This window comes from Mercenaria mercenaria, chromosome 13 (assembly GCF_021730395.1).
Source record: "Mercenaria mercenaria strain notata chromosome 13, MADL_Memer_1, whole genome shotgun sequence".
Taxonomy (NCBI): Eukaryota; Metazoa; Mollusca; class Bivalvia; order Venerida; family Veneridae; genus Mercenaria; species Mercenaria mercenaria.
Window position 1 is genome coordinate 39,271,375 of NC_069373.1, and position 27,186 is coordinate 39,298,560.

Consider the following 27,186-nt stretch of genomic DNA (forward strand, 5'->3'; position numbering starts at 1 on the left):
TAATTTTTAATGTCTTTATTTGAATCCACTGTTAATACACAAACATACTTCTACTTACAACATGCAAAGCAAGACTTAGAAAAACCTGAAACCCTTCCTGGAGAACATTTAAACACGGTTTTTTGTCATAGTTATTATATATAAACATAAATCTGCAGTCTAATCCTTGAAATCCTCGAGTTATTTCTCTTAATACATGGAACTGAGAGACATTCATGTCGGGTTCAATAAATTCACAATCTCCAGAAATTCTTAACGACTCTAAATTCTCATACTTGCTAGAACTGCAGTTTCTTGAAGAAAAATAATTGAAGAATAAACAGCAAAGAGTTGCTTGTAATCTACACAACAACATTAACATCAACAGTGGAACATCTGCACAATATTTGGCTTATAAAATTGAAATATTCTAAATATCTATAGGAAACAAAATGCAACATTCATAATGGTAAAACTTATTACGGAACTATTCTATCAGATCACAGAAATAGTATATGCAAACACAAAGCATTCATATTTCCATCATTAAAGCTTTAAATAGAAGAAAAATATTCTTTGGTCTTTAAGAGTACCTGAAATAAAGTCTTAAATATTGTATATTTTGGAACAGGTTAAATTGTTCATTTATTTTCTATATAACTTTACTTTCAGAGTATTTTCTTTTCAGTTAAAAAAAAACATTTGCACAATCCCTGTTAAATCCAATATATTTATCATTCTGAAACATTCTTTCAACAAAGTACTGCTTGCTTTTACGACAGAGGTACAATCAATGATATCTAATTAACCTTTAGCCTGCTTGCGGCAAGTGTTATTGCCTTTGCAACCAGTTCAGACCAAGATTAGCCTGCACATCCGCGCAGGCTGATCATTGTCTGCACTGTTCGCTATTCAGTACATTTTAAGCATACCATATTTAAAATAATCACAATGAATGTTGCATTTCATTCCTATGTTATTGTAGACTAGATGAAAGTTCATCCATTTTACGATACAGTTCATCACGCTTGTCTGTAATGGACTTCTCATTGTCAAGGTATTGCTGTTTACTGAACTTGCCGTTGACAAGTTTCTCAGCGTATGTGATCTGTAGATTGATCTGGTCCTTGTACTGGTGGTCCAAGCGGTTCAGTTCAGCAACCTGCAACAGTAAGGTCTCTCTTTAAACATCATGTCTCTTAATAAGTCACAAGAGATGTGGAAATTCCATGAAAACCAGATTTTCTTTTTTGAAACATTTTCCATTTCTAGACACAGTTACCTTGTCCTAACAGTGACCATAGTGGTCACAAAAACAATGCCCTGACCTTTCTGTCCTGTTAAGCTACATGCATGCCAAGTTTCATCTCATTTCTGATCAGTTTTGAGTGGAAATTATATTTCTAGTTGTCAGTAACAGTCACCAAAAATACAACTCAAAGCTAGCTCTTCATATAAGTTTACTATACCAGTTTGGCGATCATATGTAAATCTTAACTGACGGCCAGTCAGAAACCACTTTCCTGATGATCATAGCAAAAAATAAATAAATCGATTTTTGTCAACTCTGACCCGGATGCTATTGCATCTCATGGGTCTCTATCTATCCAAGCTAAGTAACAGTGTAACTAGTATGGGTTTGGGATAGTTTTCAGGGGTTCTATCAAGTTTAATGAGACAAACTATCCAAAATATATCTTTCGATACAACACATGTAAAATGTGAAGCACAGTCATCTGAAATGCTATGGTTCATTAGAAGCATTAACACATCTTTCTCAGCACAAAAACACTGCAAAACTTAATTTCAGTTGCTTGGTTTGATTCCAGTGATAATTTTGTAACAAACCTTTTCACTTAGGTCTGACCCTTCAGTTTTTAGCTGCGCCTGTAGATTCTGTATCTGACTAGTTAGCTGTTTATAATCGCCGTCTATTTTCTTCCGTTGAGACGTGAAGTTACTGTGGTCCTTGCCAGCTTTAAACTTGTCAATGGCATCGTCGTAGCTCTGGTAGAGGGCGCTGCGCTTGTCCTGGGCACTCTGTACCTCCTCAACAAGACTGGCAACACGCATCTTACTTTCCTTGGCTTCGTCCTGTACAACATAATTCAGACTATTCAATAGCATTACTGACTTAGAAAATCAATCTAGACTTCTATTGTAATTCACATACTTATCATATTACCAACCTCATTCAATGAAAGACCTTTGCAAGAATTCAAATATGTAGCTATGCTGAGCAATAATTTTAAAGAAGTACTCACACATGTTATTACAACTGAGTAAAACTCGAAATTATGATTAGGTAAAATTCTATTCTCTAATGTATAAGTTAACAGCACTTAAAATAGGCCCATTACAATTCAGCTTCTATAAAGTGACAGTGATTGGGCTAGATTTGTGTGCTCTGTTCCCAATTATTAAGTGCTTTACATGATCTACATATAATATACAAGCTTTACTGCTTGGGGACCACTTGAAAACTCTTGTTAATAATAACATAAATAATTTTCAATACTGTCATCAACTCAATCTATACACTGAAGTCAAGCCAGCACGTATTATATTTACCTTGGTGATAGAGAAGTCCATCCTGACATATATGATAACCAGCAAGAATAGCAGATAGAATGCCCCAACAACCAACAATGGCTCTTGCAGCAGACGTAACTTCTGGAAGTTGTAGTGAAGCTGAAATACAAGAAACATTTTGCACATATATTTTTTTCAAAACAAAACATATTTAATGCTATGTTGTTGTGACCACACAGTCAAAGGTGTTTTTACATACAAAACGCAGCCACTCAGAGTGCAAAATTCATCCTTGACCAGTACAGACAGAGCAATCACACTAGAGTGACAGTGCGAGAGGAGGCCCCCAGAACAGAGAGAATTTTTTTAGATACATCCATGTCTTGCTAACTTGGCTTAATTCTTCACAAATTAACATCCTTTAATGTGTCCATTGCACCAGCACAAGCAACAGCCTCTTTCCTATTGAAGGGAGCAGTGGTCTAGTGGACAAGGTGTTTACTTCTCATGTGACACCAGTACTGGCTTTTCCAGGAAGCAGACTCGAGTGGTTACAATAAGCTTGAAGCTTTCATCACAATCGAGCTAAAACAAATTACTATAAACTAAACTAAAACTAAACTCTTTCCTAGAAAGAACTAGAAATGGCCTCTTTTGTCTATTATAAACTTGGATATATAAGTACATCTGACCCTTGTGTAAAGTTTATATTCAATATATGTTGTTAATCCTAAATTACAGCTTGACAATTATTAATTAACGAACTTTTCTATGTAAACAAGGACCATAGTCACATTAAATTACACTAAGAGTCAACTAACTCGATTATTTCAGTTGGGCTGATGAATGGAAAGCTTTGAGTGAAGTTTAAATCTAGTACATGCAATGGTTACCAAGATAAAGGCTCAAGTGAAAAACTTTTACCAAGGTGTGGTAGTGACTCCTATGTGTGTAGAATAGCTCTCAATATTTGTCAAAAAGTTGAGCCAAGTCCAAAAACTGAAAATTTACTTTAAGAAAAATATCCTTTACATTAACCTTAAACAAAGAATTTCCCAGTAATCCAAATTTCTTGCAAATTATGATACAACACACCTTTATTTTAATTTTTTTATGCAATGTCATAGACTATAAAATGAAGTCTTTTCATTTCATTTTTTCACCTCATGGTGTTTGAAAGCAGCATGTTTCTTCATACCTCAAAATCCTGGATGTGCTCCTCAACAAGGTTGTTTTTGTAGGCCACAATCACTGGGCGACCAACGGTGTCCAGGTAGGTATAATGTACTTCACTCTGTCCCTTCTTAACACTAAATGGTGTCTTCAAATCCATTTTCCTGTGTATAAAATAAAGACGATTTTGATAATTACAGAAGTAAAGTCTTTTAAATTGCAACAATTTACTTCAAAACACTAAGAAAAGGTTTTGTTTCTTTGCATTCCTGGCCAACACCATTACTTATTGTATTCCTTAGAAAGACATGACTGTGAGCAAGGAATGACTTAAGCCAATGACCTTCACACAGAGCGGCTGAAAAATGAATTTAATGCATAAAATATTTACTGATATTATTTATAAATATTGATTATATAATTTGTAAATGGTAAGTTTAATGGTATATATGTTGCTTCATCCTTTTTATTGAGTAGGCAAAAACACATGAGCTGTTCATAAGACAGCACGCTCGACTATTAAACAACTTCGAAGTTGAACAAGGGGTATAACTTGGTAAAGAGTTATGTAACTGAATTTTTGTTACAATTTATTATACCGGTAAAGTTAAATTCTATTATGGCAATAATATCTTGCTTGCAAAACTTTGAACACCAATTTCCTAAGTAAAGTAAGGGCTATAATTTGAATCAATTTCGACATAGCGTTTTCAAACTTTGGTATTCAATCAATACAGAAATGCTGGTGGGTCTTCAGAAATCATAAAAAGAACTCAGTCCTGTTGCATTTCAAACCAGATAAAATATGAATTTTTTGAAATCTTGTTCAAACTTTGCTAAGCATTATTACAGAATAGATCTACAGGTACGAAAGTAGTGCCACTTACGAAGCTCCTTCTGGCAAGATAATTTTGAAGGTGATTTGGTCAATGACAACATCATCAAATATATGGTCAACAAATCTCATCTTCAAGGCATAATTATCACCTGTCACAGAAACAAAATTGTTTGGTGTTATTTTCAAGTTAAATGTTTTTCTTTTTCTCAAACTAGTATGTTATGATTCATTCACTAGACAAACATACCAACTAAACACTACTGAAACATGCAAAACTATCACTGAGATCTGCAAAAATACAGAAAATTAACTGTCTATCTGTTATATCTTACTTCTTTCCATCATGATTATAACTGAAATATGGAACATTTAAATAACATCCATAAAATCATTTCCTGGCAGCATTAAATGTATTTGTTTGTCAGACTGTTCATTGCAGTAGTGATTTAAAACAGAAACAGACGAGGACTTTGCTTTACTGAATATATAAATAAGAGGTATTGCTACATTGTAACATCGGAAGTATGAAAACAAACATATTCCAACCTTAACCACTACTTACCACTGTTGAAAAGATACTGATAACTCGGTACATTGTATCCGATAGTGTATTTAGTCTTCCATCCACCAAACAGCGGAAACCTCGGACGCAGCTCAACTTCCACCATATCCTCCATTTCCCTCATGGCACTTGTAGAAATGTTACCAATTTCATCACGATAGTAAACATCCCTAGCGGCAGCTGGCAAGATTGTCTACAAGATGATAACAAGCAGATGGCCTTAAAACTTACAAAATTTTACTTTTCAAAATAAGAAATAACATTAAAGAAAGAGTTGTAAAACAAATTTGCCCCATCCCCTGCCTTGAGATCACTATGATTTTGACCTCAAAAAGGTGATGGGTCATCTATTGTCTACAGGCAACCATCCCAAGGTTACCAGCAAAACTGTTCTTTAGTTACTGAACTATTTTTCGGTCCCAAAGTCATTGTGATCTTGACCATTGACCTACTGACCTCAAAACTAATAGAGGTCATCTACGGACCACAGGCATCCTATGAAGTTGGAAGGCAGTAGGTCAATGGTAAAGTATTAATGTGAACAGTCTTACAGTATACACTTTCGGTCACTAGAAAACAGCTGGATTGAATACTCAAATAATCCATACGAATATCTGAATGTCAAGTTTTAACATTTGTTCAGGTAGTTATTTGGAAGTGAACTGGAATCATAACATTTGTGTTAGTTCATTTGGCATGAATCATTTGCATTTACATACAAATGTATGTTTAAACCCAGCTAAAATAATATTATCATGATTACCTTAAATGATTTCACAGATGCACCCTCAGCCTGTCTCTGGTAGTCATATCTTGAGAATGGTCCCTTCAGTTCTGCCCCAGTATGCCTGATCTCAATATGTTCCTCTACAGCAATGTTTCCCCAGTGAGATACCTCTATTACACGCTCCATACTTGTGATTGTCAGGAATGGTGCGTTGTTTTCGGAATGCACTCTCAATTCAGCCTGTAAAAGGTTTCACACAAAAAGGTATTAAAATGAAGTTTGCATTTAACTGCTGAAACACGATATCTAAATTTTGTGTATCTGCAAGTAATTATTTATATAATAGTACTTTCTGTTTAAACAGTCAGTAAACGAAAAGTGTTGTAACCATGTATAATAATTCCAATGATTTTAATAAGATTATGAAAATGTGAAATTCATTCAATGGAGACTATCATTTAACAGTATCATGTTTCTATCATTTAATTCTTCTGCTTCATATATTATATTTGCAGTTTTCAACATATCCAGGCATATTGTCAAGCAGTAAACATATGCCTAACCTGTACTTTATATATATTTTGTATGAAAATTATACATCAACCTATTTTACCTCAGAAAATGGGGCCTTATTTTCATATGGTCCGTAAGTGATGGTACTCTCACTCTGGGAGACTGGTTTAGTTTTTGTGTAGGACTCTATTGTGCTTGAAGCTGTTGTAACTGTTGTTGTCTGTGATTTGACCTTGTATGGTGAGAACAAATACAGATTTCCACTGAACACAACATACTGTTTCTCTGCTTGTGTCACCTGACGAGGGAATGGAGTCAGAGCATGTGCATAGACAGAGTCCACCTTGACAGTGATAGACTTTCCTGTTTCCAAAGCCGATGGGAAGTTCACCCTCCAAAACTGTTTGTCACTGTGAAGAGAAAGCATGTGTTATACTATCAGAACCGATAAAACATATATTTAATGTAGTTTTATCTTTAGAACTATTCCTACAATGTGTAGACTGAACAATAACTGAACTTAAGTAATCTCAAGTTTTAAATGGTCCAAGAAATATATACAGAAACATAGCTCACTTGGGCATAGATGAGTCAAGTACCATAGCTGACTTCAGCCATAAACCCTAGGTAATTCAAGATAATTCTTCATCTCCTTCTGATTCAAGCTATTGCTGTTTTACTGTGAATAGAACTTTGTTTTGAGCAAATACAGTTTGCCAGAGCAGATAATCTTTCTAGACATTTATCTGTAGCAATATTTCATCTACATTTAAACAGTTGAACAGCAGAAAGATTCAAGGAAGAAAATGTCCATTCACAAAAAGTGAAATAAATGGACCTGAATAGACAAAATATGCCCAGTTAGACTGAACAATGACTTAAGATTCACGAGCTCTCTTATCTTGATTTTATAAAGGGTGAAGTTTTGATCGATTAAGAAATTTTTTCGTAACTTTTACAGCTCAGCCTTACCTATGCCCTGATACTGTTGTCTGTGTAACTGTAAGTGGTGAAGCTTTATCATCTCCATCTCCTTTGATCTGAAATAATAATGATAAACATTCTGAATGATGTTTGCATAACTTTGGCTGGTCACATCTTTTTTATGGGATAAGTAAAATCCGATGTAGTGACATAGCTAGGCATACTCATGTGTCCACACGACCAATCTGTTTTAAAAAAGAAGTAGGATGACATTTTGTAGATCTGGTGCCGACAGTGAAAATATTTAGTGTTAGCCTTATTTGTTTGGCTTATTTAATTATCTGATATCTTTAAGCTTCCATCCCTCAAACGGAACAGCGACAGTCAAAAGTTACCATGCTATCCTGAAATGTCATATTATTTGGAGTAACTTGGTGTGTAAGACTTGAAATAAAAATCCCAACATGACTGACCCGAAACCGACAGAATTAGATGCCTCTGATTTTAATGGGCATATTGGTGATAAAATGCTATTCAGTTCAATCAATCAGTCAGCTTTAACACTTATTATCTCAACAATACAAAAAAATCTGCATTTGCACTGTCCTGTATCCTAATATTTCTTGTTGCAAACTGTTTTTCTAGTAGTTTACCGGATGTTTACAAGTTCAACTGAACGTAAATGACTTAAATTTTATCATCGCGTCGTCACAAGGTATGTAGTGCACCGCATGTCGTCTGCTATGAGAAAAATTTGCCGGTGTTTAAACGCATTTCTCTAAAAGATATTTAGTTTATGGTTTTCAGATGCTGTTTTTGAATTTAACATAACATTCCATTTATTTTTTATCAACTGAATTTGGTGAACTTTTGGAGAAAGAAGCATACTTTTTCTGCTGGGGTCAGACTCCATTTACGGTAGTCTGTTTTATATGAATATGGAGCAGACACGAAGTTAAGCTACTTGACTTTTGACCTTGTCTGTGTTCAGGTTTAGTGTCTTTTAGACAATTTTTCAGTCGTATGAACATTGGTGTCTACTTGTAGCAACTTTATAAATCATAGTGTTGCTTAAATGGAATATCACACCATAGACACGTGACACGATACTGGACCAGTCAGATTATTCTGAAATCGGGCTAACCAGCCCTAGTACTAACCTCTTAATGCTTAGGCTAAAAAAAAATTATGTGTGGTTTAGGTAACATTAGTAAAAAAAATAAAATAGGGTAGGTAGGTAGGCTTATCTTTTTTGCCCAGACCATGGGCAGACTCAAGTGTTTACATACGTAAGTGGTCACAATTGTGTGATAGATATATGCACATTGAAAACATGTCACCAGTATATGCAAATATTAACAGCATTTTGTTATTACATATACCATATTGCACCTGGATGGTCTAGTGGTCAATAATCCCTTCTTCAGATTGAAACCACGGTTTGAATCCTTGTCCTGGCAAAAACACTTCATACTGCAATGCCACTAAATTTGCATTTGTCATTTGTCAATGTCCACCTAAATTATCGAAAAATGTCGCATAATTCCAAATATTATAATAAGAAAATAAAACTAACACGCCATCGGTACTATGGACATTCGAACATCTTTTGGTAAAGTTAAAGAGAAATCAAATTCAGATCAAACGTCATAAAAGCAAAGTGATCTGTCCGAAAAATCTGAGTCCCCACAAAATGACCCTCAGAAGTCAACAGACGCTCATTGCAGGCCTTTCCCCAGCCGCATAAGGCGCCGCGCTACCGCGGCGCTTAAAACACGTAATATAGCTTCCCGCAGTGCTTAAATATGCCGCGCGGTGCCTCAATTATTAGCGCAGCGTCTTAATCAGTAAGCGATTTCATCCCCGTGAGATACCTCAAGTAAAATCGATCGGGGTAGTTTATATGAATACACAGTGTAGCTAGCTGTTTACCGTGTACTGATAAGGGTTTAAATACGACACGTGTTGATGAAAGTCTGTGTTTTCACAAGTTTGGGAACAGGAGTGATTGGAATATAATTAGTTAAGGATTATAATTAGTCCATGCAAAGAAATGGGATAACAGTTGGTGGCGGCATGCATGGGTAAGTTGATTGTTATCAAGTAATAATTAGCACAGAAAGGCAACTGTATTAAAATGACCAGTGATTCTTTGACTGTTTGAAGTTTGAAATCATTGTTCCCGATGAACTGAAGCAAACTTTTTCGAGGATGTTTAATTACTATTGTTTAAGGTGCTATTAATTTCTAAATATTAAACTTTATCTACTATGATATTTTTGTTTCACTTTGCTTTTGTATCTCTCAAAGTAAACATAAAAAGACCAAATGATACAAGTTTCAGTGGAATAACAAAATTTAGGGCAGGTTACCTAACCATCGTTCCTGGGAAAGACCAGTTCCAAATAACACCCACAAATATTTAACAGAAATACTGTTGCAATTCATTGTGCAGAAGAACACAAGATAAATGTCAAATCTTAGGAACTTTTACAATATAAATCCATCCTTGGTTATCCTTGCTCTGGATTATGAATATAAAAACATTGTAGAAAATTATGTGACAAATAATTCTAAGTGCTTCAAACCAATTCAGGCTGTTTCAGAAAACTATAGAAACTCATTTTTTGTTAGAACCATCTATCATTGAAATATGTCATTGTAACTTATGTTTCATTTCAGGCTCTTTCATCACACTTCTCCCTTGAAGAAGACTGGGCGGTTATTGAATGGGCACAGGCGAAAGCCACCCTTACCACAGATGAATACTTTGAGCACAATGGAGTGGATTATTGGTAACCTGTCCAAGTCTCACCCAAACCTGTGCAAAGTCGCTACAGTGGGACTGCTTCTACCAACCTCCACAGCTGGTGTGTATACATTTTCTTTCTGAAACTTGCTGCTTGCAGTAAAATACATAGTTAAACTTGAAATACAGAACCTGCTTCTGTGTGTAAAAAAGCTGCAATGGTGTTGTTAACACGCACAAATATTTAACAGAAATACTGTTGCAATTCATTGTGCAGAGGAACACAAGATAAATGTCAAATCTTAGGAACTTTACAATATAAATCCATCCTTGGTTATCCTTGCTCTGGGAAAATAACAAGTACATTTTTTTTTGTACTTTCAGATTGTGAGAGAGGTTTCAGCAGTTGAATGTGTAAAGACCACCCACCATTCACCAGTGAGCCTGAAAGTGCTTAATGCCTTACTCATGGTATCCATGCAGGGACAAAAAATGAATGACTAATTTCAGTGGTGCAGTAAAGGAATGGAACAGTGCCAAAGACAGACACTTATATGATAAAAAAAAAATGCCTATGTGTTGTTAGTGTTAGTACAAAAGAAGTGGAAGGACATATGTGTTGTTCGAAAATACTTATGAAGAAGTGGATATCTGTGTAGTGTATATGATATATTGATGGTTATATGATTATGTGAAAATGCAGAAGTAATGAAATACATGTTGTTGTGTCTTTTTGCATATGGTATACTTAAAAAAGCACCCACACCTTATCCCGCCACGCAAGCTTTACCCCAGCGCCTTCAAAAATTCCTGGGGAAGGGCCTGCATGGTGACCCTAAGCTAAAATGAACTGAATGAGAAACTAGAACGTTTAGTGGACAGCTTTAAGGGAATGAAACATAGAAAGATATAGTTGTAAAATTAAAGAAGCAAGGACATTTGAATGAAATAAATTTACCTTAAAATAAAACTTATTAAGTTTTGTTAATTTTCCCAATTTTGAAGTTTATCATGCTAAAAAATCCCAATTTAAAAGGCATGGGCTGTTGCCAAAAAGAGTAAAAAAGTCACTGGGACTATTCAAGGAACATTCCTGTGAAGTTTGATCCACAAAATTGTCCAGATATTGAGCGGAAACTATTTTCAATATTCAGGTCCCTGTGACCTTGACATTTGACCCAGTGACCCCATTCTCACTTTGGACCAGCTAGGGTAATTGGGGATCATTCTGACCAAGTTTCCTTAAGTTTGGGTAAGTAATTGTTAAGAAAAATGAATGAACAAAAAAGTTAACATGCAGGGATTTTTTTACTATTTTAAACCTGGGGCCCCGACCCATTCAACTGGGAAAAAATGGCGCGTAAAACCTGAAAATTGCGAAAATTTCAAAAACAAGTTTTATCATTATATGAAATTTACTTCAGCATTGTATATCATATTTATAAATATAAGTCAATTTTTCTGTTGCTTTTTGTCTCTTGAAAGTGTCTACTAAACTGCACAAAGAAAGTCACAAAAATCTCTTCAGAAAAAGAAAGGTCAGTAAAACCTTCCGACTTCGGTGGGTCAGTACCAGTTTCACTTGTGAACAGTGTTTTATCCAACGTTTTATAACGGGCATGGTCCGAGGATGTGTTTAATTCGTCATCTGCATTCGCTTATCCTACCGAATCCTGGGACTTTATCGCGGTGGCCTGTTTCTCAGCACTTGTTTTTTTGACAAAGCCAAAGCTTGACAGCTTTTTATTGTCAGCAGCATGACTTAATTTGTATAATATTTACTATTTATTACTCGACGTATTTTCATTTCCGGTAAAAATTGGCGAGCTTGATTAAATGCGATCGCAGTTACCTATACGGACCATAGAACAGTTCGCAAGATTTAATCGAATCGGTACCTGAGCAGTTATTCAATTAAAACAGGAACAGTGCTGACTCGATTAAATATAAGGGACAAGAATCAAAACTGAAAATCGGAAACCTGAAAATTGAGATTATCACAAAATTGGTATTTTTTGGAAATTTAAACCTCAAAATTGGGAAAATAAGCACATTTTTGCAACTGGGGTGGGGCTGAATTTAGGCCCCAAAATCAGCCTTAAAAAATCCCTGAAATGAGACTCATTATCCAATCCAACCCTAATCTACAAGCCGGATTTTTCTTTGAAAACCCGGACAACAAACATACATATATGAGAATTCAGTGTTGATGCACTTCTTTTGAAATCATTTTGAGATTTAAAGCCTCTTTATTTCAGAATATCACAAATATACATATATGAAAATTTGACAACACAGTGATGGTTTATTTATTTTGTTGGGTTTAACGTCTCACCAACACAATCATAGGTCATATGGCGACTTTCCAGCTTTGATGGTGGAGGGTGACCCCAGGTACCCCTCCGTGCATTATTTCATCATGAGCGGGCACCTGGGTACAACCACCGACCTCTCGTAATCCAGCTGGACGGCTTCCTCACATGAAGAATTCAATGCCTCGAGTGAGGCTCGAACCCACATCGATGAGGGGCAAGTGATTTGAAGTCAGAGACCTTAACCACTCGGCCACAGAGGCCCCAAAACACAGAGATGAACTTCTTTCAAAATCAAATAGGAGATCGCCGTGATGTCACACATTAACATCTGTTTATCTGGTGGTGGGCAAAACCGTGTTTTTACATCGTTTGTCTATTTATGGATTTTCAAAATTTAAAAGGTTTTGAAATACTTACAATTTTCATATTTTCTTATTCAAATATCTTTTTTAAATGAATAACCGTTTTGGATGACATATAATTTTAATAGCAGCATAGTGATGTTCAAATCTTTTAGAAAAAGTGTTAGTTAAGCGTTCATAGTTAATCCATTTTATTTTGAAACAATAATTAAAAGTAATTAATAAATTGCTCGTTTTAAAACCTTTCCATTGATAAAAAAATTACTGATACAATAATTTGTTTTAAAAAGTTTAGACCGTTAGAAAAACATCACTGTTTACAAAAAACATGGTCTTTCGACGTCTTCCCACCTAATTACTGTCTTATCAGTTCTAAAAATAGAAAATACAATAGATTTGTATACAAACACGACTTCTCCTATAAAGATAAAAATCTGCTTTTAATTCAAAATATTACAGGTATACAAGTCAGATTTCATGTAGAGTGATTGACATGGTGAATCAGATCATGTGATCGGGTTAGACCGGTGTTGTACGAATTGAGCCCACCTAGCATTTTAATCAAATCACAAGTATGCTATTCTAAAGTGAGGCGATTAGTGACAATAATTATAATAAGATAAACCAAATTACATGTTACATGCATGGACAAACTTTAGAAGCAGCTGATAGCGCCAAGTATTTAGGAGTAAACATATCAGCAGACCTATCATGGAATAAACATATAGAACAAATTACTAACAATGCTAATAAAACTCTTGGCTTCCTTCGCAGAAACATCCAGGCGAAAAACCAAAACATCAGAGAAGTTGTCTACAAAACCCTAGTTAGACCACAGGTAAAATATGCCTTTTCTTTGTGGAGCCCTCATAGTCATACACAATCAAATATTACCAAAGTAGAAAAGGTTCACCCCAGGGCAGTCCGTTGGGTTAAAAACAACTTTTCTAATTATGACAGTGTCACCAGCATGCAACATAAACTTGGTTGGCAGACATTACGAGACTAACATAACTTGGCACGACTGACAATGTTATACAAAGTTGTTCCATCACATCTTGTGGTGCCCGTGAGAATGACGTGCATCCCCTTTCCTTCAGGCAAATTCACCTCTGCCATCTATTGTAAGTATTCCTTCTTTCCCTACACAGTCGTTCTTTGGAAAAGCCTACCCAGTACTACCGTCCTAATGTCTGACCTAGAGGGGTTTAAACATAGTCTTAGCCCCATTCTCGTTTCAAACCGTCTCCGAGTAGACAGTTGTTTTATACCAGCTTTTAACGCGCACCTGCTAGTTATCCCGAAAGGAGCTTTAAGGTATTTCCGCAAATTGAAATTAGAAATCCATGTGAAAAATCAGAACCCTCGAAACAGCTTTCGAAATGCAAGGATACAAAAAATATATGATAAAAATTGAAAAGATATATCTGTAGGTAAACTTGCGAGCATGAAAGCTACGCTGAACCCTATCTCCACAGTGCTTTGGAAGAAAATGAGTGAACATTTTTGGTGCAAAATTTCGGTATCGTATGCAACCTAAATTGTTATAAAACATTTATTTTCAAATCAAAGAAATGCCAAAATAGTGCATACGAGCGTTACTTTTTCAAGAAAATGTCGTTAAACATTCTAATGCGCAAAACACGTGCACAGTTTTTCTAAAATATTTCGCCGCCATGTTTATTTCAAGGAATAAAATATATGATTGTTCTTTTACCTGAGATTCCTTACTGAAATATGTATGTCTCCTTATTCATGGTTAGAGATATCCATTTAGTATAGTTTTTCACTGAGATCTGTTACCGATCCTTCACATTTAAAGAATAAACGCAATGTGTAATGATAGTTTTTCGCTTTACACACCTCCATTGGACAAGAAAGCCGTTTCACTTAAAATTTGTAAGCATCCGCTGACAAAATATTACTGAAAGATCGAAACTTTTTCTAAAATAAAGTTGAATTTCAATCATTTTCAAAACTGGAAATATTACACATTGTGTTGAATTTATAAATAAAACAAAAATCCCCAAAATAAACCATTTTAGATATTTTCAGGGAACTATACGTTTCAGCCGAACAACGCATTTCAAGATGACACAAAACTGATTTCTCTTCGTAAACAATGTCAAAGTTCACCTGAGGAACATTGCTGAAAAAGTAAAAGTGCTTAATTGTTTCAGTTTTACGTCCTGTAGAAAACAATCACCTTTCAACTTTAAATGCATAGATGTTCTATAATTATTCCAATATAAAAAAACCGTCCGATCTTTTCCGTGAGAAATAAAACGAAGCAAATTTAACTATTTGTTTACACTTCAACCATGTGAAATTAAAGGCATGTATTATCACGAGACTCCCGTGCATTTTGAACCTCGTGGTGAATAAACTGAATTTACTTTAAATTATGGTGTCTCAGTTGAGCCAGTTATTTGTTATTTCAGAGAACATACATTAAAGAAGTGTTTATGAGATTATGCATGTGTACGAATATTTACTAGTCTACTTTATATTAACGACGATAGAAAACAAGTGTGCACTCGGCAAATAGCAAGTCTATCATTTTCAAGTGTATACTGAACACTGATCCCAATGTTCGTAATTTTCAGATAAAGAACTCGTTATCCTTGGTTTCGTAGACAGTCTTAGTACTGGACCGCTGTTTCTGCTGTCAACACCGCAGTAATGTAAAGTCAATGTCCATTTCTATGCCGGAATTTCAATGCACATTTATTATCAGTTTAAATCTATGAAAATGTGAAAAAATGTCATTGTTTAACGAAGAACCAAGATGCAGAAAAGTTACTTTTGAGATATTGCTGATTTTAATCATTAGGTTTTCGCGTGAGAAGTTCAACTGATTGCATTTTGTAAGATGTTTCGTAGTTATCTACAACTGTATACAAATTGTATTACCTCCTAACATATTTGGCTGTACATTTTTTTTGCGATTTATTCTCACTGTGTTTTCAAAAACATGCTGCATTATTCTCATATTTTTTAAAAAGTCGATAGATCAAAATTGGTTAGTTTACGACGCATGATACATCTATTAAGGAATCACTATACACATCGAACTTGTCCCGGACCAGTATGCGGAAATATTGTGGCCTAATGTTTCAAGATTGTCTAAAAATATTTGCATATATCGTGATAAAGCAAATATTTCGATTGTTTTTATAATTTATAAATATACAATCACGTATGAGTGAGAAAGTTACGTTAAGTAATTTCGGTAGTTACCGCAGGAAGTGCCGAAAATTCCATTTCCACCAAATTTTCCGTGAGATAAGCAGCGCGTAAGTACATAAATTCCATTGTAAAAAATTAAACCTTTCTTATACTTGACAATCCTTGAAAAGAATTTCGGATCGTTGCCAAATCTTGTTCACATTAAGTCTGAGACTTGTCTTACAATTTTAGGCAGTTTGGTACACCATACGTATAAAATCATTGTCCGCACATTGCACTACTTTTATGTATGCTGAAAATAGCAATATGTACAGATTTATTTTAGTTTTAATACATGAGGTGGTGAGGTTTGAAAACAGATTTTGTAATAAGTTTAGTTCTATTCAGTAAGACAATTCTCCTATGCACTAATTGAAACTTTGAACTAACTTATGCCATTCATGAATTTTTAATAAAGTATTTTGAAAGGATTTATAAATCTAACCAAAAATTTGGAAAAATACAGGTAAAATATCTTCTTTATTTATTTCCAAATTTTAGTTTTACATTTTATACAGCTACTTTTAGTTCAGGTCTTGAAAACTGAGCTGTTTTTGTATTCTGGAACAGCTGCATTTGAAAGCTTTTGTTCACTATATTTTCACACTTCAAATGAAGGTCACTCTAAATTCAAGATGGCGGAAGTACCTTAAAGCAGTAGGAAATGATAGATAGAAATTATAACTGCTTACTGATGCTCCTGCATACGACAGGAAATTCTGTAGCGAAGTATCAATTGGCACTAAGAAGTACCCTGTGGATGACTTTCCTCCATTTTCAACGGTGACAGCTGAGGTTATCTTTACAAGATGGGTCGAGATGTCAATTTTTCTGTCAACTTCAGTTATTGTTAAATCGTTGTTAATTGTATCTTGCCTTGCAAATGCATTATTGCAAACAACCAACAAAGCACAAATAAGGAATGTTAACTGATTTCTTTTTAACATGATTACATGTAAATGAACGATTCGAGCGGATAAATTGAGCTACTTCCAGATATTTCGCCGGTATCTTCCGGAAGTTGTTGTCAAATCCGGAAGTTATGTGTCATGTAAAGTTACTCACGAATTGATTCGTAGTGTTTTACAAACCAATAAATCTTCAAGTAAAATTCATTTTTATTGTAATTAGATGATTACAGAATAAACTAACTTGATCTTCTAACTCATATCTATTATATAGTTTCAGAATTCGAAACAAAAATGTAAACATTTCCCGCGAAATTATCTGTCAAAGATGGCGGGAGTCACGCTGCCGGGACATAATCAAACATTAAAAGAAGCCTTAATTGAAAGTCTAACTGCAATTCTTTCCGCTGACCATAAAACAAGAGTCAATGGGGAGGAGCAGGTGAAAGCGTTAGAAGTCACAGAAGGTAATTTCTGTTGCAAACTTGTGCCATCACGGCAATTTTCCCCACCCACAGGCTACACATGTCTGTTGAGAAATTATACAGCGTAGTCAAGCTTCATGGTGGAATATATAGATACTAAGTAGTGAGTTTACTTTGAAGTATATCTTTCATCAGAATTTGTCGTGGTTGAAGTGTAATGATGAGGAAACTGCAGTTGAGTTGGTCTGGCCTGAACTAGTTCAATATAGGGCACCTTTTAATATTTGGACGTTCAACATGTCCCTGTGTCAAGTTTAATCTACATCTACATCTTTCACCCAACCGTCGATTTCCGACTATCACTGGGCGGCGCTGTCGGAGAAACAGTTGTTAAAGAAATGAGATGTTACAATGTTAAAAAAATAAAAGCTAAAAAAAGACAGTATGCTACAGTTAAAATGGGACAGAGGCAATAGAATTACATACTGACCACCGCCAGCCTAAGATAAGATAAGATAAAATAAGATTTATTTTGAGTCGGCAAGACATTTACAAAAAATAAGATACTGAGACTGGGGCTAGATTTAACATAAGTTGGTAGGGAGTTCCAGAGTCGGATGGTCCTTGGGAAGTAGGAGTTAGAAAAGTACTGAGACATGGGGATTAAGTAATTTAGGTTTCTAGTTGGAATAAGATGAGATTGGTCGACTGCAACTGTCTGGGTCCTTATTTTATAAAACATTGCTAATGAATTGTCTTACCTTCTATATTGGAGTGTATTCCATTCTAAAGTTTTCAGCATTTGTGTAACACTACTGGTGTAACTGCAGTCGTACATGACATACCTAGCAGCTGACCTTTGGACATTTTTGACTTTGCTAGTGAGGGTTTTTTGCCAAGGATGCCAGACTCTTGAAAAGTACTCAAGTTGAGGGCAGACATAGGTGTTACAGGCAGCAATTTTGACCTTTTTATTGTCAGTTTTGACATTTCGTTGTATGAAGCGAAGAGTGGAAGTTTCTTTGGAAGTGATATTGTCAATGTGTTTGGACCAGTTTAGATCTTTGGAAATGGTTATGCCTAGGTATTTGGCTGCCTCACAAGTTTTTAACTCTATGTTGTGAAGTTTGTAGGGGTAGACCACAGGATTTTTCTTTCTAAAGGTTCTAAGAACTTCACATTTGTCCGGGTTGAACTCCATGGACCATGTCTTCTCCCAGGTTTCTAAGCTAATGAGGTCTTGTTGCAGAGATAGACTATCTGAAATGGAGTTGATGGTAAGGTATATTATGGTGTCATCTGCAAATATTCTTGCGTTACATTTGACCGAGTCTGGTAAGTCATTGATATATACCAGGAAGAGACATGGCCCAAGAACAGACCCCTGGGGAACTCCAGACAGTACAGGAAGTTCACTGGAAAAATTACCATCAACAGTGTGCGACATTAACGGTAGCCCGATCGCCACTGGCTACGAATATTCGGCTCGGGCGACAGAAAATCGGCAGACCGTAGCCCTTTGGGCTATGTAAAATTTTGAGGAATAATTTTACCAAAAAGATCACTGCAAACGTGGGAGCAAAATAGTTGCTTTGAAGCTTCAAACTTCACTCAAATCCAATCTCAAAGCGAATTCAAGTTGCCCAAATTTTTTTTTGGATGCGCACCCGCTAATCTTATGACAATTTGCACCATGTCGTTATGTGCATTGAATACACATACACACTCGCCGATAGCATAATGCATTTAAGCTCCGCCTACTTTAGGTACTTGTGAGATTTTCGCGAGAAGTGTGAAAGCAAATCAAATTATCGGTTTCACCAGAGGCAATTGTAATAGGCCAATCAGCGCCGCGGTTACGTCTTTGACACTTAGCATTTAATTGTCAACATGTGTGAGTCGTTTTCTAAAGAATTGTCAATTACATATGCGATTAATTGGAATTATAGACATAATTATTTGGTATCCATGGTAAAAGAACGACATGTAAAGTATTAACTTCGTAAAACTAACTTTGATGAATGAATTGATTTGAATACCAGTATGTATTTCTAGGTTTGACACAGTTTACTTTCAGTTTTATTCGAATGAGAAACTGTTCACACAAGTGGTGACTCGGTATAAATGTGTATGGTAAGATGATGTAACTAAAAAAATGAGTGGTCATTGAATCAATTCACAGCGTCGAGGTAGAAATATAAAAATTAATGGAGTCTTCCAACTTCTCCCTAAAGTCTCCCCACTTCTCCTTAAATCAGTTTGAGGGATAATTGACTTCTCCCAAAAAAATAATGGGCCTAGCGAGACCCCTGGTCAGTCTACTGCCAAGCTATTTCTTGTCTACCATGTCTACAAAGCTGTTTAGATCTCTTTTCATGACTCTGTGTCTTTGAATTTTGCACAATTTTGTGAACACTGTTTCAGATTTTGAAATCAATTCTGAAAAACTCATACAAATTTCTGAAATATATCAATATTCACCAACCTACAGCAGTATATTGAAAGAAATTAAATATTACTGGAATGAAAGTCTTGTTCATTCTTGAGCGAAAAATTAGTGGGGCTACGAAAAATTCTGTCGGGCTACAAAAAATTGGAAGTCCGTAGCCCCATTGGCTACGGTGTTAAAAAGTTAATGTCACACACTGCATCAACAGCGACTTTCTGGGATCGGTTGGAGAGGAAAGATTTGATCCATTTGGTAATTTGTGGGTTGACACCAAGGCTTTGTAGTTTATAAATTAGTCTTATGTGATCGACCTTGTCAAACGCCTTGGAAAAGTCCATGACAATAACATCTAATCTAATGACAGCCGTTTGCATAGCAAAAATTTCAAGCTTATTTTATTGAAGTGTAATGTAGGAAAAGTCTCAAACAAGTGATCAAAACTGCACCACCAATCAATCACTTCCACAACGCATTACACAGACTCTTCTAGAGTAATTTAATGAAATATTATGCACAATGCAACACTAGAAAATATACAGAATCACTTATACATGATTAGACGAAAACAAATACGTTTAACCTACGGAACTAGTAAAAAAAATCTGCAGTCATTATTTGACACACGGGTATAACGCCTCGGTAGCCTAGTGGTAGAGTGTCCACTTCGAGTGCAGGAGGTCGTGGGTTCGATCCCCGGCCGCGTCATACCAAAGACGTAAAAAATGGTACTAGTAGTTTCCTCGCTTGGTGCTCAGCATTAAGAGGATAGTGCTAGGACTGGTCAGCCCGGTGTCAATATAATGTGACTGGGTGGGGTATCATGCCACGTGTCTACGGCGTGATATTCCAGTGAGGCAGCACTGTAAAGTTGGGCATTGTGCTCACTATACAAGTAGACACCGTCGTTTATATGACTATGAAAAATTGTTGAAAAAGACGTTAAACCCGAACACACACACACTTGACACACAGGTACTGCCGGATGCATATGGACTAGCCTTTGAAACTGCTTTGAACTTATAACTTAATGGAAGAACTTTTTATTAAATTACCACGGATAAATGCTGGTAACACCTATCGACTATATATACACACTACATAAGACAATACGTACCGTAACGGGCCGCATTGTTTATAAAATCCGACCGTTAGAATATTTTTCGTCCAAATTCATTCTTTATAATAAAGAAGATTTGAACGTTCAAAGTTTTGGTGCGAAAGTGAATGGATGTAAATTACTATTTCCAAGTGTGGCCAGATCTTCGGTTCTTTCAGTAAGACAATATGTTCCATGGATGTGTAAAATAGTTTTTTTTGGCCGTTGTTGGTATTAAGCTATCACCTTTTCGCCACTTCTATTTTGAACTTGTAAATCCTTCCGCAAGATATTTTTCGGAAAGCTCTACCGGGAAATTTAGAACTTCGATAAAACGTTGGACTGTATAAAATGTCAAAATCGTAAAATATTGAAGTCCGACGTTTATTTATAGAACTACAGTACAACTAAAATGAAAAGTCATTTTTTCGCGCAACCTCCGTGACAAAAAGCAATTTACTGTGTCCGTTTGCGGTGTCCCGAACATGCTAGCAGATCGAAGCGAGCGATCAACGAGTCCGTTTATTTGCTGCCAATCAATCAGCGGACACGGTGCGTCGCGGTGTGCAATTGCGGTGAATCTCCGTGTTCAGATCGTCGAAGTTAAACCCATTTTTCATTGTAGAAATTTTTTTTTGCTCTTATATTCTGTTTTAACAATATTGTTTTCTGTTTTCAGGTAAACACTAAGCTTATAAGATCTGTAATTATAAACTGTTTTGTTTCCTTTGTTTATGCTTATAGTTTTATGTAAAATTGTTAAAACGTCTGCTAACAATTACTACTAACAATACATGTTGGAATTAATGTTTTACTCCCCTCCGTTACAATTAAACTAATTCTTTCTTTCGTTTAGCATGTTTGCCCATTTTCACACGTTGCAAAATTATTTGGTAAGTTACTTATGATTAATAAGTTCGTGTTGGTTAACAAGTTAGATTAATTGCCGATGCCTGTTCAATACGGCGTATACGTTCGTTATCAATAAAGAGTATTTAAATTTTAGACAGTTTCCGAGTAAAACTTCTTTCTCTTAAATGCAGTTTAAAACAGTTAAATTTAACTTCAAGTCATGAAAGTTGTTCGATATTTTTTCACTTGTACATGTAGTCTCGTTTATTTTCATTTTGCAATGATTTATTATCGTGAAGTTTACAATAAAATAAGGGATAAATCAAAAGTAGTGAAGTAATTATTATTTTATATTTCAGGTACACACACATAAAAAATAGAAAAAAAAACAGAAGTGAAGTTTCGGAGCAAGACGCGGTAGTGGCTAGTAATATGGCCCCGCACTGTCATAAAGCTAGTCATACGTGAGGCACGTTCAGCTAGACAGTCCAGCTTGAACTACACGAGTAGTGATAATCACATTTGACTAGATTTTTGGCGGTTGTACGGGACCGTTCACTACAGGATGTTTTAAAGCCACTAATAAATATGTATCATTTCGATATGGATTATAATAAATAATGAAAGCGTAAAGTAGTTGTTATCTATACTTACGGGTAGAAACTTTCAACAAGAGTGAAAATTGCAGCACAACACCAGAGGAGGGAAGGAGCAGAAAACGAAAATCGGGCTTCTTTATCTTTTATTAATTCACTTTTTTCTATACGAAGTTTAACGGAATATATCATTTATTAGGAAGCACAAAATTTCAAACAAAGCCAAGAATAAATGCACCAGAAAGAAAAAATTAATTTGCTATGTTGCGTTCTCATATTATGCTTCCATTTGATTTTTTATTTCTTATTCATAACAAGTGCATAGATACAAACAATATCAACAGTTACAAAATACAGACAAGACAGACATATTCTATAAATCTTCATGTAATAATCACACACATAACGTGACAAATACATGTGCAGTTGTTAAAACTAAACAATATATTCTATTTCATATTTTGTTGCTGTTACACAGACCAAACTTTATGAAAAAGATCACATACGTTACAACGAATATGCAAATATCTTTATCTTGCCGAAAATAATACAGAATGAAGAATAAACAATTTTCGTCAGTAGAGAGTACATTTATGAATTATATAATGAACACAAAATGATTCCTGTAAGCATTATCGATACACGGGTTTTTGTTTTATATGAGGCTATATACATATATGACATTTAATGCTAATAAAATTATGTTTACAAAATAATTATAAAATTGTTAGTTGTTGCTCCCACGGCTCGTACTCGGCACACCTTTTCGTAATCCTGCCCTGAAAAAAAAAAAGCAGATAAAAATAATTTTTAACACAGGTGTATGTTACACATTTATAGTTTCTGGAAATTTGAAATACCATGTGATATAATTAGATTAATTTCTTATTTCAGATATGTAGAAATGCATCTAAATGTTTAAATGGATAATTACTTTGTTTACTTTAAGTGAATACCACTGTTTTCTTTCCAGAACGAAAACTTTGATTCCGATATTCTACATTGTAAATTATATTTCAAAATTCTTTTTTAGCTCACCTGTCACATAGTGACAAGGTGAGCTTTTGTGGTCACCCTTCGTCCGTCGTCAGTCGGTGCGTGCGTCCGTCAACAATTTCTTGTCTGCACGATAGTGGTTTCATTTATTTTATTTTAACCAAACTTGCACACATTTTGTATCACCATAAGATCTCGGTTCCTTTCTTGAACTGGCCAGATCCCATTATGGGTTCCAGAGTTATGGCCCCTGAAGGGGCCAAAATTAGCTATTTTGACCTTGTCTGCACAATAGCAGCTTTATTTATGATTTCATTTTTACCAAACTGGCACACAACTTGTATCACAATAAGATCTTGGTTCCTTTCTTGAACTGGCCAGATTCCAATATGGGTTCCAGAGTTATGACCCCTGAAAGGGCCAGAATTAGCTATTTTGACCTTGTCTGCACAATAGCAGCATCTTTTATGATTTTATTTTAACCAAACTTGCACACAACTTGTATCACTATAAGATCTTGGTTTCTTTCTTGAACTGGTGAGATCCCATTATGGGTTCCAGAGTTATAGCCCCTGAAAGGGCCAGAATTAGCTATTTTGACCTTGTCTGCACAATAGCAGCTTCATTTATGATTTGAATTTAATCAAACTTGCACAAAACTTGTGTAGCCATAAGATCTCAGTTCCTTTATTGAACCCGCCAGATCCCATAATGGGTTTCAGAGTTATGACCCCTGAAAGGGCCAAAATTAGCTATTTTGACCTTGTCTGCACAATAGCAGCTTCATTTATGATTTGATTTTAACCAAACTTGCACACAACTTGTATCACAACAAGATCTTGGTTCCTTTGTTGAACTGACCAGATTCCATCATGGGTTCCAGAGTTATGGCCCCCTAAAGGTCCAAAATTGGTTATTTTGGCATTTGCAGCCATATAGAGACTTCATTTATGGTTTGATTTGATACAAACTTCCAAAATATCTTCAACAACAATAAATCTTGGATTCCATGACAAATCAGATCCAATCGTAGGTTCCAGAGTTATTTTATATCTAATTACCTCCCCTGATTGTAATCAAAATGAATTTATATCAGTAAGTACTTATAGGACTTATTTGAAATTTCAATATTGTCACTAGTTGGACTGAGCCAATCAGGGTAGATAACTGTGGACTGATTTTATGTCAAATTACCTCCCTTTATTTCAAATTAAAATTGGTATATCTCCATAACTAATGAAGATACTGATCTGAAATTACGTTAATGTCAACAGATTTATTTGGCAGATCCTTCTTTTGTTCACTTACAATAATTTTCTTTTTAATTACTTCCCTTTTACATTACTATAAATAGCTTATTTTTAGTAACTTTTTTATTACTGGCTGTAGGAAAAACCGAGACCACTTTTCTGTGGTACAACATGGATGGTACCTCCAATTTTTAGGTGTATTTTGACATATCTGTACCTTTTAAAAATTTTTTTTTTCTTTTTGGTTAAATTTCTTCCCTTTGTTGTTCCTGTCCTTTGGACTTAGATATTTTTTCTGAGGACCTTCTTGTCCTCAAGTGCAATGATAACAGGTCAGCGATTTAGGGCCATCATGGTCCTCTTGTTTATATTTACAAAAGCAAATCAGTCGTAACAAATTATCAGTTATTAAAAAAAATATTAATTTTAACTGGTAACTTACCTCTTAAATAATTATCAAAATTCCATGCCAAACTGTGAACGAAGATTAATCGTTAGGGTGTTAAGTAACGTAATCGTTTAAAAGTAATTGTTAGTATAACAACAGAACTTTGCAACAAACATAAAACTGCAAAAGTAAACTCTAAATAAAACTACTGAACTTACAGGTTTTATTGTTTATTAAGCGCTGTTTCATTGTATATGCTTCATGTAAAGTGCTCTACCTGCAAAATACGAAAAGTCTCCAAAATTACCTTGCAGATGAACATTGAAACTGAAAGATTACGATGGTATCTTGTGTTAACATATATGTATATTTCTTTTGATTTTTGGATAAAATAAAATGAAAAATAGCACATTTTAAAACAATCATGAACAGCGCAATTCGCCACGATTTCACCACGAAACAGCGTGTTCGGCGAGCACCGTGTCCGGACACGCTGATCACCGTGATTTGCAGTGAAATCACCCAGCTGGGTGGTCAAATTTCTTTGAACAGGCTGGTTCGGTATCGCAGTGATTGGTGTCCATTGGAACATTTCACTTTGGTCGTACTATAGGCCTGAACCAGACGCCCGTTGCTTAGACCACAGGGACCTTGCGGCTGGAAATACAGTCACCGTTTTGACTAGCTGCCATGATTTGATGTTATTTCTCCTATTTGAAATTCTTTACATACGCAGTCACCAAGTAACCAACAACTTTCAATTTAAATGCTGTTTTAAAATATCCAGAATTTTCAATAGACAGTTGGCGAAAGCCCCGAGGAAAAAATCCGTAGGCATTTTTTAGTACAATATGGTATCATACATCAAAATGTTCGTTGGGGTATATGGAATCCAGTCAGGGTGGATACCAGGCTCAAATATCCCTATTCAAGTTTTCGTGAGGCCCCAAAAGGGGTGCACGAGATAAGAAATAATAATGAAAGTAAAATGTTGTTTAAATTACAGGTTAAGGTAAATCTTACTTAGATATATAATAGAGTGGAAAGATTCAATTATATAATATATCCTGACGTATAAAAGTAATTTTCAAGTGAAATTAAAGACTAAGAGGCCCTAAATTGGCGGTTCTCCGTCAGACGGCTTTTACATGATGATGTGACGTATCCAATATGTTAAAATTATTAACATGTAATTAAGAAATGAATGTTTATCCTCTATAGTATCCAGTGCATATAGAAAACTAAGACATATTACATTTTCTTTGAAATTTCATATATAATTCAAGAGGCCCCAAAAGGAGTTACACTCAAAATCAACAAGTTTAACCGGACATGCTGCATATCATTTTTGCAATCAACGTAACATTCAGTGAAGTGTGTGAATATACTCACGCAGTCTTAAAACATTTATACAATAAGAGTGCATAAAAATCGGTTTATTGGTACTAACTTTTGAGACACATATAGTCAAATTGTCCAAATATGGAATACTGAACCAATATATACACTCAAAAAAGTAAACACGCAATATCACTTTCTGGCAAATATTTCTCTTTTTTTTTGCAAAACATTGTGTGTAAATATTTGATGTACATTGATATACACATATAAATTGCCAAACTTTTCAAAATCCCAGTGCATTTGAAGAATAGTGAGAGCTATTCTGTTCACTCTGGTGTTGCTGTTGCCTTTGTTGACATCCTCACCTTGGATAAGTTTTGCATGTAAGTTCATATCTTAGCAACCAATATATGTGTTGATTAAAACTTTACATAAGGCTTTGTGTCATCTACCTTTAGAAATAAAAATAATCTTGACTGAGTTTTATACAATAATATGATTCGTTTTCAATCTAGAATGTTTGGTAAAAGTTTAGCATGTACCTAAAAAACAAGGTGTATTTTAGAAACTACATGCATTTTATTAAAAATTCACATAGTGCTTCCGGTCATCAAACCTCGGGAAGTAACCAATATATGGTTTTGTAAGTCTTGCCCAGCCATGGTCCTTGTTAAACTTAGAAGTTGTTGAATAGTCGAGCGCAAGGCTTTTGGGCAGCTATTGTTATTAAAATCGTTATCGGACATTATCCATGGCCAGAACAGGCATTTTTCAAAAATATTTTGTTGAAGCAGTGGTATGCCATAAGACCAATTGACATTCAGTTGTTTTGAAATGGTGGAGTCACCAGATGTAATAATACTACTACAATATAGAAAACCTTGTGTGACATTACACGTTAATGTTTGCAATCGCGTCTACATCAAACAAAAATGTTTTGCAAGGTAAAAACTTCAAACTTATCAAACTTAAACTCATAGTCA

The 27,186-nt window shown here is 35.2% G+C and overlaps 2 protein-coding genes across 2 annotated transcripts in view; one reads left to right on the forward strand and one right to left on the reverse strand.

Moving 5' to 3' along the window:
• Window positions 1-16,948, reverse strand: LOC123528702 (dolichyl-diphosphooligosaccharide--protein glycosyltransferase subunit 1-like). Its single transcript, XM_045308642.2, has 10 exons — window positions 16,595-16,948; window positions 7,297-7,364; window positions 6,425-6,734; window positions 5,848-6,051; window positions 5,085-5,277; window positions 4,572-4,671; window positions 3,710-3,848; window positions 2,551-2,670; window positions 1,828-2,073; window positions 1-1,141 (listed from the first exon to the last, which is right to left on the reverse strand). The coding sequence occupies exons 1-10, from the start codon at window positions 16,847-16,849 to the stop codon at window positions 956-958; spliced, it is 1,821 nt and encodes a 606-aa protein (XP_045164577.2). The 5' UTR covers window positions 16,850-16,948; the 3' UTR covers window positions 1-955.
• A 157-nt stretch (window positions 16,949-17,105) lies between these two features.
• LOC123528703 (importin-9-like) overlaps window positions 17,106-27,186 on the forward strand; it is a 38,848-nt gene continuing 28,767 nt past the window's right edge. The window contains exon 1 of the mRNA XM_053521598.1: window positions 17,106-17,277. Within this exon, the coding sequence (XP_053377573.1) occupies window positions 17,139-17,277 (139 nt within the window). The 5' untranslated portion in view covers window positions 17,106-17,138. The remainder of the gene's footprint in view (window positions 17,278-27,186) is intronic.